The 13086-nt window shown below is 46.7% G+C and overlaps 1 protein-coding gene across 1 annotated transcript; it reads right to left on the bottom strand.

The window, feature by feature from the left end:
• Positions 1 to 3287: 3287 nt before the first annotated feature.
• On the bottom strand, positions 3288 to 7212 carry DYNLL1 (dynein light chain LC8-type 1). Its single transcript, XM_044673887.1, has 3 exons — positions 7079 to 7212; positions 5867 to 6004; positions 3288 to 3622 (listed from the first exon to the last, which is right to left on the bottom strand). Exons 2-3 carry the CDS (start codon positions 5996 to 5998, stop codon positions 3485 to 3487), a joined length of 270 nt encoding a protein of 89 aa, XP_044529822.1. The 5' UTR covers positions 5999 to 6004; positions 7079 to 7212; the 3' UTR covers positions 3288 to 3484.
• Positions 7213 to 13086: the final 5874 nt, after the last annotated feature.

Here is a 13086-nt window from a genome sequence, read left to right as displayed (position 1 = left end):
TAGCAAAGCATTGTGGAATAGTACAAAGAACCCTGAATTCAAATTCCAGCTCTACTCATCATTAGTATTTCATGTTGGCTAAGTCATCTCTATACTCCGCAGGCCAGTCTCCTCCCTGTAAAATGAGAATGGTAGGCAGGACACCCTCTGAATCTCTAATCTTACCTTGTTCTATTCATCAGACTGAAAGCTTTCAACAAGCCGCTCCAAGTTCTACTGAAACACTTTGCATTTTGAATTTATAGTTTGAGACTCTTTGGCTGAGACGGTTATAGGAAGTCCCCTGGGTATGACTTGTCTAGCAGCCTCCTTGTGGAGAATAATAGTGGAATTATAGTTGAAAGGACACCAAGATATGCTGCATCATAGGTATGACCCATCTCCACTCTTGGCACCATCATGACCCCTGACAACCAAATTCCAGACCATAGTAGTCATGTGATTCCCAGAGCTTGTTCTGCCTGGAAGCCCAGGGAAGAAAGATGTCAAGAGTTTAGTTAGATGCCTAAATATATTGACCACAAAGGAACAGCAATTAAATCTTGATCAAATATTAATAGATTGTGACTTTTTTTTGAAAAGTCTTTTGTTTCAACCCCTCTGGGCTTTCCCAACAGGGAAGAACAGACAGGGAAAGGACTTGGTGCACTGTCAGCCCTGTCTCATCTCCATGGAAACATCTCCTCTCACATCGGAATCAAAAATAGATTTTTTGTAATCTGCCCCCATTTGCTGTCGAGACAGACGAGGGTCACATTAAAATCTCAATCTCCAGTGGTTTTGTGGAGATGGGACTCGTTATTCATTTTTGGGCTCTGTGCGGAGAGACAGATCGTGCCTACTTACTGGACTGTTGGATTGGGTAGCCGAGCCATTCCAACGATTAATATTGAGCTTACAGATAGGGATGGGCTTCAGATGCTCAGAAAAGCAGCCAAGCTTGCTGGCTCACTCAATAAACAACTGTTTTTCACCAACAGTAAAATTGAGAAATTTGAAGGGAGATTCAATTCTAAGACTACTCACATTTGCACATTTCTCTCACCCTGATGGCTGCTTCCATCACAGGGAATGCCGTCCAAAGCTCCTAGCAGCCACAGCAATTGACAGTTTGTAGTGAACGGAGAGGGGAGGAAGATTTAAGATCTGCCTTAAAAACTTGCTAGCCACAATCATGGGTAAAGGAAGGCGAAGGCACAGCTTCTCAGAGCCCATTAACTTGTGTGTAAAACGGGCACACTCCCAAGATCACTAATCTCAGCCACAAGGGTGTGAAAGCAGCCTCGGTCTTGGATACAAAACTGAAAATTACTTTAGCCAAAAAACATGTATCGTCCTCTAACCAGCCTAGCCTGGGTTGGACCAGGAAGTTGTTACCCGTTTTTTTCTGAGTGGTCTTTTGGAACCCAGGATCACTTCCACCCAACACTGAACAGCATAAGATACTAGTCCTGCCCATATTATCTTTCACTGGCCACAAGTTAATTGCTGGAATGGTATTGGGCAATAAGAAATCGGCAATTTGAGTTAACAGCTAAGAACTGAAATGGCTTTAAACATTTCGATCTATTAGATGCCCTAGCTTGAGAGATTACTCTGATCTGGTGACATAGCTTAACCTTTGCAAATTTACATTCTCCTTTATCTTTTTATTTTTCAGTCTTACCTTCTGAAGTCTTAAAATCGATACCAAGTATTGGTTCCAAGGCAGAAAAACAGTAAGGGCTAAGTAATTGGTGTTAAGTGACTTGCCCATTAAGTGTCTTGAGTTCAGGTCTGAACAGAGAACCTTCTGTCTTTGGGCCTGGCTCTTATCTTCCCTAATATCTCCTAACTGATGGATGACCTTGGTGTTTTTGTTTGTTTGTTTGTTTGTTTTAAACCCTTACCTTCGGTCTTGGAGTCAATACAGTGTATTGGCTCCGAGGCAGAAGAGTGGTAAGGGCTAGGCAATGGGGGTCAAGTGACTTGCCCAGGGTCACACAGCTGGGAAGTGTCTGAGGCCAGCTTTGAACCTAGGACCTCCTGTCTCTAGGCCTGGCTCTCAATCCACTGAGCTACCCACACCTGCCCCCTGGATGACCTTGTTAAAGGCAGAAATGACCAAAGTGATGGGAAACAAAAGACATGGAAAGTCCAGACCCCTTTTCCCTGCACTCCCAGCCACTGAGTGGGATGTAGTTTGTGTTTAGCTGGGCGTCAGGTCTGTTCTTGCATTCATCACCGGCCTAGGCAATGGGGGAGAGTAAAAGTCTTCATGTAATTAATGGCAGGACATTTTTAAGCCAGGTTACTCATCCATAGCCAGTTAGATGGTTAGGCTCTAATGAGCACGCCTCAGTTCCCAGTTAGTTGCCAGTAAAAGGTTTCTGACTCCCGCTACAGAGAGGTATATAACAGCAGGCTGCAGGTTTTCAGTTCCTGCCAAGATTTAGCAGCAATGAAAGGAGCGCTGCTCCTTCCCAATCCTGCCAGTGGCTTAAAAAGGAGCCTTTTAAGAGACCTCCTCCCTCCTGGTCCCCAGAGCAACCAGCCATCTTCCAGTCTCAAAAGCACTTCCCCTATTATCTCTTTGTCACGACTTCTCTGCCCTGATTTCATCCCTATTCTATGGACGTCAGAAGCAAGGAGTAGCCATAGGGACGCAGCTGTGACGGGAGTTCATTTGTTGCTCCAGCCCGGCCTGGCCTCTGCTTTTCCCCTCCCTTGGGCACAGTGCCCAGAACACTGCACCAGCAGACTCATCTTAATAAAAGGTATGCCTTGGTAGCGCCGCTATTTCTTGCTGTCTAATTTGGAAGAGCCTTTATTCCCCTCCTCCCAGAGCCAATTTCTCATTCCTTTTTGTTGTTCGGTTGTGTCTGATACTGAGGACCACGGGGTGCCAGGCCCTTCTTCCCCCACCTTCTCAAAGTGGACCCATATGATAAAAGGCTTCCTCAGTCATGCCTTAAAAATATAAAGGGTGCAGGACAGCTCAGTGGATAGAGAGCCAAGCCTCCCAGCTGTGTTGCCCTGGGCCTAGCCCTCACCCTGCTCCTGCCTTGGAACCTCCACTTAGTACTGATTCTGAGATGGGAGGTGAGGGCTTTCAAATGGAACACACATAAAAATGGGATAAAAAACCCGAGCAGGCTGGCTGTGGCAATGCTCTGTTGTTTGATAGAGAAGCCCTAGCTAGACGCTCAAGGCAACACTCCAACAGGTTTCTTTTCACAAGAGCTGGGTTCTTCTGGAGGGGGAAGGAGCCCGTGGAGAAGGGAATGGAAAATAAATACCCAGGTCAGTTGTGTTTTGCTAATTGTTTTATAACCACAACAAACTAGTACATAGGATGCCCTGTACAATAACAACACAATAAAGGCTTAAAGCTCGAGGTGTTCCCATGGCAACGCTGAAGATAGTTCAGTCTCTGGTATTTGGAATTTAGGCTGCAGTCCTTGTGATTTAGATGGCTCTCTGGGCGGGAAGCACAGGCCATGCTCTAACCAGACTTAAACAGGAGAATGGCGACCTGGCCCAGGTAGAAGTAGATGAAGTGCTTTGTCTCATGCGTGACGTAGCTGCCAAAGTTCCTCCCCACGATGCAGTGCCAAGTGGGATTGTACTTCTTGTCAAACTCCTGAAAAGGAACAACACAGCCCAGTTGGAGCAGGGACCTGAGAGGTAGGGAGGCCGACCCGAGAGCGGCCAGCAGCTGCCCATTATGCCCATTCTAAGAGGAGGGGATTTCAGGAATGTTCTTTGGCTCCAAGGCGCCTACACACTTGCATTCATGCAAACATACTTGCAGTCTGAGCTCAGCTGCAACATGGGAGGGTGCGTGGGGGAAAAGCAGGCAAATCAACATGTCTGCAAGGGACAGGGGAGGGTTCTTCTGCTCCAGGATCTAGATTTCCTAGACGGTTCCCTCTCTAATCCCAGGCAAGTCAGTCAGCAGGAACGGGGAACTAGGAGTGGCTTGCTGGGAGTCCAGACAGTACCTTCAGGTAGCAAGCAGGGCAGATGGGGGTCCCCGGTCTATTATCCTTTCCTTTCCCCAGCTAATTATACTACTTAAAACACTTATCAGGTTTTAAATAAAGATGACACCCAAGAATACCTGAATTGGTGACATCTACAGCTACTACCAACTCCTTCGATAGAGCAAAGTATGCTTCAAATCTAGACTAGGTAATTATTTCACTATTCAAAGGGTTGCTGGGAGGATTGAGACTGAATGTGTATAAAACGCACTTTGGCAAACCAAAGTATCTAATATTTCTTTTAAGAAATCTGGCATTCCCTTTTTTCTTTTTTAATAGAAGAGAATAACACAATACTTGGCATTATATGGCCTCACTTGAAGGTCTCACAAAGAACCCAGTAAATATTAACTCATTGGGCCCTTACAACAATTGCTTTCTACAGAGGAAGAAACAAGCACAAAGGATGAGGGGTGAGGACTATGCCCAGGGTCACCCAGCTAGCTGTCCTCAGGCAGGTTTTGAACTCAGGTCTAACTTATACCAATTACTGCATCAGGAAGCAGATACTTTGATGCCCAAAGCTTTGAAAAGTCAGTTTTAAAACTTCAATCACCAAAAAGGAAACTCTATAATTTGTTAACTGTGATGGCCATGGACCAAGCCCCTTAACATTAACATTTCAAGTTTTCTGGCTTGTAAAATTGGGTAATAATGCTAGCATTACTTACCTCACAAGCCTCTGAGATAAAGCATTAATGCACATCTTGCAAACTTTAATACAAATGCCCCATAATGTATATCAACTCTACACTCGCACTAAATTCTTTGCACATTCTCTTGTGAACAGCCAACTCTGAACAGCTCACTTCTCTGGCCCCTTACAGAGGGCTTATGGGTTAAAAAGTATTTCTTGTGAGGGGTGGGGGGAAAAACACCCAGGTGTTAATTCTAAATCCTAAAAGTGGGTGGTCTTAGGTCCCTAGTTACACAGTGACAACAAACTGAAGATGTGCCCTGCTGAGATGGGGCCTCACATTCATATTAACCTGGTTTTTCTCTCTTAAGTTTCTTTTTCAAATTACAAGCTGTCCTTACATGAGAGTCCACACAGGCTACAATTATGGTGTTTATCAGAAATGGGTTTGATTTCTGTTCTAACATCTTTTATCTCAAGTCTCTTCTGAACCCTCCTCCCTCCTGCTCAGGCTGCCATGCCAGCTTCCTTGCCTTCAAACCTGAAAGTTTGGCAGTTTTACTAGGTTTTTACAGACTGCCATCAGCCATGCCACCTTCCCCTCCCCAGGAAAAAAAAAAAAAAGAAAGAAAAGAAAATTCACCCAACCACCACCCACTTTCTCTTAAACCATGCAGAGCAGGCCAATTCTCCCCCCATTGGAGAGTTGACAAGATTTCCCATGGGTTCTGTTGGAAACACCCACACAGTTTTTCCTAACAGATCTCACACAGATGGGTCTGCAATGCAAGAAGAAAGAGACCACTTGGTCCCGAACCTAGAAACAGTTGCTAGGTGGCATTTTATGGTGTTGTGTTGAAGACCCATGTCACTACTGTTCTTTACAGAATTCACATGGCCAGCCACCACCTATCATAGGATTCTTACAGCCTAGAAACTTCTCTGACCTCCCAACTGGCACAGAGGTAAGGAAATCCCCCCCCTCCCCCAGCCTCAGTCACAAAAAGAGAAATTAGCTTCACTTTTAGCAGCGATTTGTGAGGTATGAACACTTGAAGCACAATGGCTTTCCCCAGCTAGCTGAGCATAACTCCCTGTAAGGCTTGGGGCCCTTCGGTTCTCAGTTTCCCCATTTGTAAGAGGGGAGGGTGGGGGCTGGATGCCGGTTGGAAGCCCCCCTCCCCTCTCCTGGGGTCCCACTCACCTTCTTGATATGGGCTGCTATGTCCTTCTCTATGTTGTACTTCTCCAGGGCCTGGGTGGCACACTCCACGGAGTCCTGCTGCATCTCCTCCGACATGTCCGCATTTTTGATCACGGCCTTGCGGTCACACATGGTTACCTGGGGAGGGGGAGAAAAGAAAGCAGGGAAGGGGAAGGAGAAGGGACCATAAGTTTAGGTTTAGGAAATCAGGCTGGTCCTCGTAGCAGAGCGCCCTCCCATCCCCAACCCCCAGGTACACAAATGGAACTGGAGGGGGAGGGGAAGGAGGGCGGTAGCCCCTGCCCTCAGGAACGTTCCAGGCTACCAGGGGATGTTCCGCTCGCTCGGAGTTCCAAAGGCTCCGAGGATTTGTCCCCTGACTGCGCCACAAGGCGGCCACTCCGCTAGGGTTTGGGTTTGGTCTCCTCGAAATCCCCAGCCCCTCCCGAGACCCAGCTCTCTTCTCTCCGCAAAGGAGCAGACCCTCAGTTCCCTATCTGCAGAAAGGGGGTGGGAAAACAAATTCCACCAGAAACATCTACAAACTCCGGCGCCCCAATCCCTCCCTCTCCAGTCCTGTGTTCTCCATATGCAAAAAAAAAAAAACGGGAAGGGGGAAAGGAAAATTGGACTAACAAAACTTGCCCCCCCGCCCCCCGAGTTTCTCCAACTGCAAAAAATGCGAGGGGTGAAATTCGACTAGAAACATCTGCCAGCTCTGCTGCCGCCACCCCCACCCTTGCCCTCAGTTTCCCCACCTGCAAGCCTGGGGGGTGGAGAGAACCGGACTAGAAGCATCCTTTCCCCCCCTCCCCCTCGCTGCGCTCTCCAGCTTTAGGGCTCGTGCTCAGGTCCGCTACGTCCCGCCAAGGAAATCGGGCGCGGCGGCCCCAGCTCAGCCCTTCCCCCACTCGGGCCTCAGTTTCCCCCCTACCCTGACCTGCTAGGACTGGAACGCCGGGAGCCGCCCCGCTCAGTAGCACGCGCGCGGAACGAGCCCGGGAAGGGGCGCTCTGAGCCTTAGCCGGGGGGAGGGGCGAATACCCCGGCGGCTTCGCCGCGCGCCCCTGCCTGGGCCCGGGGCACGCGCCACAGACCGCCTCGCGCCCACCCAGCCCAGCTCCTGGGCCCCGTGAAGCTCAACGCGCCCTCCTCCCCGCTTCCCCAAAGTCCGCTCTCCCTGCAATGAGGGTGGCATGCGCGGTTTCTCACCGCGGGTCGGGGGTGCTGGAAGCTGCGACGGGTCCCGGAGGGAGGGGGCGGCGGCGGCGCGGCTCAGGCACTCCGTCCGACCTGGCAGGTGCTTTCACTGCCTAAGCCGTTGCGCATCTAAGGCACCCCACGCCAGATGCCGCCGCCTAGTGCCCGGCCCCGCCCCCCGCTCGCCTCCCGCCCCGCCCCTACGCCGCACACCGATTGGTCCGCCCCAGCGTCCTGCACGCCTCTCATTGGTGAAAGACCTCAATGGTTCCCGCAGGCTCCTTCGCCCGCATTTTGTTGCAGACCATAATGCACCACTGATGGCGTCGGTTGCCACGGCAACGGTCTGGGGAGTGGGCCCCTCCTCTCACTTTTCCCGCTGCACGAGGTTTGGAGTTTCTGGGAAGCGTTTCACAGTAGGGGGCTTCCTGGGCGAGGACCGTCCCAGGGAGGCGGACCGAGGGGCAACTCCAGGGATGGAGGGGATAGAAGGTTCTTCAGGGCGGTGGGGTGGCTGCCAGGGGCACATGACGCAGTCAGAAAGCTCGGGCGCCCTCCTTAGAATAGGGGGAGTAGCGCGCCGGATAGAACGTGGGCTGTGGAAGGTAGTGGAATACGAATAGAACATGGACCCGGAGTTCTGTCTGGGAGGGCGGGGAACCCGGCGTTTTACTAACCGTGCGGCTAATTGGAGGGGCGCTGCCTTTGTTTCGCGGATTGAAGTCTATAGGACTAAAGGTCCAGGATTTAGCCCAGCCTGCTACGGATAAGGAAACTGAGGCCCTCCGTGGGAACTGAGCTGCTCAAGTACATCATTAAAAAACGAGAAACTCTTACTTTCTCTCTTAGAATCAATATTGTGCATTGGTTCCAAGGCGTGAGAGAGGTAAGGGCTAGGCAGGCCCTGAAGTCTCAATTGAACCCAGAACCTCCCTTCTCTACTACTTACATAATTTTTAAAAGCTAATTAATATAAGGGTGCCTAAAAACAATCCAGCCTAACCTCCCTTTACTTAAAAAGCCAACTGAGGTCTAGAGAAGGGGAAACTGGGTTGCCCAAATCCATAGAGGGTTTAGAGCTGAAGATATGACTAATAATGATCACTGAGCTTAAACACCATCACTACCACCCCACTTTTACAGATAACCCTTGTCCAAATCCTAAGTTTTTTTCTTAAAAACCCTTACCTTCTTTATTAGTATCAGCTCTGAGACTGAAAATCAGCAAAGGGTTAAGGGACTTGCCCAGGATCACTCAGCTTGGAAGTCTGAGGTTAAATTTGAACCCCAGTCCTCCTAACTCCAGACTTAGTGCTCTATCCAGTGTGCTATCTATAGCTGTACCCCAAATCCATAATTTTTTTTTTAAACCCTTATCTTCTGGCTTGGAGTCAGTACTGTGTATTGGCTCCAAGGCAGAAGAGTGGTAAGGGCAGGCAATGAGGGTCAAGTGACTTGCCCAGGGTCACACAGCTGGGAAGTGTCTGAGGTCAGATTTGAACCCAGGACCTCTGGTCTCTAGGCCTGGCTCTCAATCCACTGAGTTACCCAACTGCCCCCAAATCCATAATTTTTTAAAGCTAGAAGTGCTTTTAAAAAATTGAATCTTATTCTCTCATTTTACAGATGGGGAAATTGATTGAGGCCCTAGAAAAGGACACTGAGTTGCCCAAGTCCATAATTTTTTTTTAAAAACACTTGGCTTCCTCTTAGAATCATAGTAAGTCTTGGTTCCAAGGCAGAAGAACTGTAACAGCTAGGCAATTGGAATTAAGTGACTTGCCCAAGGTCACACTACTAGAAAGTGTCTGAGGTCAGATTTGAACCCAAGACCTCCTGTTTCTAGGCCTGGTTCTCAATCCACTGAGCAATCTAGCTGACACCATACCCCACACCATTTCCATACTTTTTTTAAACCAGAAGAGTGCGTAAAGATGATCTAACCCAATATCCTCATTTTACAGATAGGGAAACTGAGGCCAAGAGAGGGGAAATGAGTTACCTGGCTTCCATATAGGTTAATAAAAATCACTGAGCTAAACCCCACTTATTTACAGAGTGGAAAGAAAAAAATAACTTGCCCAGAGTCACACAGGTTTAGCTCAGGAGGAAGTCTCTGTCTCTGAAAGTAATGGGAAGCCGTCCTGAGTTAAGGGTGTCTCCCAGGACTGAGGGAGACTCCCTCTGATTTGAGGATCTAGCACAGGCTGACCTTTTTATATAATGCTTCACAATTTACAAGGCTTTCTTTCCTCACAACAGCTCTGTGAGGTAGGCAGTGTAAATGCCAAAGTTATTATATCCCTATATTATAGGTGAGAGAGAAGGATTTTGCCCACACAGAGTTGATGTTCTCCCAGCCAAGGAGTAAACTCCTGAGTGTTCTTTTCACTAAACCCCACACCCCTTTTCTTCAGAGATAATTACAAATAAAGAGGAAGGAGGAAAAATAAAATTTAAAAAGACAGTGACCCTCCAGATAATAAATCTAAAAAGTTTGTTTATTATGGCTGGCTTGGGTTCAAATCTCATGTTTGACACAAATTAGTTGTGTGAACCTGGAGAGAAGTGATCAACCTCTCCAAGCTCCCAGGCAGCTCCCTCAGAGATTATATTTGGTGCTGATCAGCACAGGTAGAGGGATTGTCCTCTCCTAGGAGTATACCAATGAACTCGTTGTCCACCCCCCAACTAGGAAAGAATTTTGCAGAATGAAGTAATAGGGAAAGAAAAGATCTGTGTGCACCAGAATTATCATCCAGGAAACAGCAATGTTATGTAGCTAGTTCTTCACCCAAGTTTATGCCATCAAAAGAGCCCTTTAAGTCCCAATGAAAACCCTGGCTTTTTACAGGAAGCCTTCTTAATTCCAGTGCCTTCTTCCCTCTTAATTCTTTCCCATTTGTCCTTGTCTATAAATTGTTTTGTCTATATTTGTTTGCATGTTGTCTCTTCCATTAGATTGAAAGTTCCTTGAAGGCAAATTCTCTTGGCACTTTTTGTCTTCCCAGCTGTTTAGCACCATCCCCAGTACATAGTAGATGCTTAATAAATGTTTATTGATTGACTTGGAGTCAGAGGATCTAGACTTTGAGTCCCTACCTCAAGGCTTACTAGTCAGGAGCCAGAGTGCTGGTGCCTCTCTCAATCTCAGGCCCTCCTGGGGTAAAAATGGAGCTCAGGGTGATGCTTTCTGCTCTGCTCTCACTACCTCATGGAGGCCTTAGGAAGAAAGAACTTGAATTTATTTCAACCAGCAGAATTCATTAATTGTTGCACTTAAGACCTTATTCTCTGTCTGCAGTGGGGATAGAAACAATAAAAAAGGATCCATGGCCACACGCTCCTAATACACCAAGGAATGAGGCCAGGGGATCCCAGGAAAGAGCAGCAGGGAAGATAGGGAAGGCTTCCTAATGCCCCATGAAGTGAGAGCTGTTGTGGCCATCAGGAATTTTATTTCATGGCATTAGGCGCTCTCTCTTTCTCTCTCTCTCTCTCTCTCTCTCTCTCTCTCTCTCTCTCTCTCTCTCTCTCTGTTTCCCTCTTTCTATTTTTCTCTCTATTTCTCTCCCTCTCTCTTTTTTTCTCTCTCTGTTTCTCTCTTTTTCTCTTTCTCTGTTTCCCTCTCTCTTTTTGTCTCTCTCTCTCTCTCTCTCTCTCTCTCTCTCTCTCTCTCTCTCTCTCACACACACACACACACACACACACACACACACACACACACACACACACACACACACACGAATTGGCCTTGATTTCAGGGAAAGAAGAAACCTTACCTTGTTCAGGGCATGAGATGAAGTGGGCCCTGCCTAGGAGCTACAGCATTCTGCAAGGGAGAGCAAGTGCACCAGGGGGAAGAGGGACTGAGGAGAAATTGATCAATAGGAGATCAATCTATAGCTAAACTACTACCACCACCCCCACCACCCCCACTGCTCTGGTTACTACTATTACTACTACTACTGCTGCTGCTATTATTACTACTTCTCTTAATTGCTACTAGTACTACTTTTTCTACTACTACTACTACTACCAATCTCACCAGTGGCTCTGCAGCAACCACACTCCAGTAAACCAGGTTGAAGATAACCAACAACCCATCAGTGAGTTACAGAGTGTAACTCTAAGTGTGTGAAGACTTCCTCCAATGGTATGGCAGATGAGAACAATTTCTTAGCCCCACTGCCTAGCCCTACACTGGAACCAATCAGTAGTGTTGATTCTAAGGTGGAAAGTCAGGGTCTAAAAAAACAATGAAAACAAAGGATGAACAGCAGTAGGTGACAGATGAGGAAACTGAGGTAGAGAGGGTAAAATGATTTGCCCAGGGTCACATAGCTAGTAAGTGCCTGGGGCCAGATTTGAACTGAGGACGGTAAGTCTCCTTGACTCTAAGTCCAGCACTCTATCCACTGTGTCACCTAGCTGCTTATTAGCTTAGAATAGGAGCCGCTATTTGTTTTCTAGAATAGTAACCAACTAGTAGGAGAAGATAGTGGTGTCTAGAAGGTGTCAGACAGACAACCCCTATTACTTCTACCTGATTATCACTACTACCACTACTACTCTTACACCCCATTTCCCTGGAGTTCCACATTCTTAGTTGCCCATCACTCAGATCAAGAATCAGAATGTTCTCCAGCATACCCAAGAACACCAAAAGAATTCTGCAATAGAATTGTCCCAGAGAACTCAGCCTAAAGGAGAGTATCTGGCACAATTTTAACCAAAAGTCAACTGTGGATTCACAGGTTCTAGCCTGGACTCAGAATCACGAGAAGGGATCCTCTAAAGATAGCCTCATTTCTTCCTTTTTACAGAGGAGGGAACTGAGGCCACCAGGAAGGAATCTCAAGATCATGCAAGGGTAGTAAGAGATCAAGGCAGTATTTGAATCCAGATCTTCTAGCTCCAAAACCATGGCTTTTTTAAATTTTATTTTATTTTTTTTAGATTTCTTAAATTTTATTTTGAATATTTTCCCCTAGTTACATGTTTCATGTTCTTCTCCTCTTTCCCAACCTCCCCAACCCCCCCTTAGCCAACACACAATTCCACTGGGTTTTCCATGTATCATTGATCAAGGCCTAATTCCATATTATTGATAGTTGGATTAGAGTTATCGTTTAGTGTCTACATCCCCAATAATATCCCAGCTTTTTTTTTTAAGGATACCACACAGTCAAGAAACTGGAGTCAAGATTCTTTGTTCTTCAACCATTCTCTATTCCAGAGAGCATCCCAGGCATTTGAAGTCAGTAATTGAACTTTCATCAGGTGACCCTGGATTAAACTGGAAACTCTAGGGCAGGGCCTCTCATAGTGTGGTCTGAGCTCTTTTAGGGGGTCTGAGGAATCAAAACCATCTCCAGAATATACTCTGATGTTATTTACCTATTAAAATACTCCTCCCTTCCCTAACTCTACATTTGTGTGAAGTCATACTACTTCAACCAAAATAATATAGCTCAACAGATTGAATGCAAAAGCAGACATGAGAATCCAGCTGTCTTCTTTAAGTCCTGGCATCAGAGAAATTTGCAAACAATTTCCAAAACAATGTCATTTTCTAACTGAATGTTTATGTTTTGGAAAATATAGTTGATTTTCATAAAGCTATGTTACATGAACATGTATTGGGCTTATTACTTCATGAATAGGTTTTAAAAAGTGATTCCTTTTTGTATTAAAAAAAAAACAAATATAGCTATAACCACATAAAGCAAAACCCTTTGGGGGGGGGGGTAGCTGGGTAGCTCAATGGATTGAGAGCCAGGCCTAGAGATGGGAGGTCCTAGGTTCAAATTTGACCTCAGACACTTCCCAGCTGTGTGACCCTGGGCAAGTCACTTGACCCCCCATTGCCTACCCTTACCACTCTTCTGCCTTGAAGCCAATACACAGTATTGACTCCAAGATGGAAGGTAAGGGTTTAAAAAAAGAAAAAAAACCCTTTAGAGGCATCCTCAGACATTTTTAAGAGTATAAAAAGTGCTGAGACCAAAAAGTTTGGT

The sequence above is a fragment of the Gracilinanus agilis genome, chromosome 1, assembly GCF_016433145.1.
Source record: "Gracilinanus agilis isolate LMUSP501 chromosome 1, AgileGrace, whole genome shotgun sequence".
NCBI lineage: Eukaryota > Metazoa > Chordata > Mammalia > Didelphimorphia > Didelphidae > Gracilinanus > Gracilinanus agilis.
The sequence above is the reverse complement of the archived record's forward strand: the minus strand, read 5'-3'. Positions and strand labels throughout refer to the sequence as shown.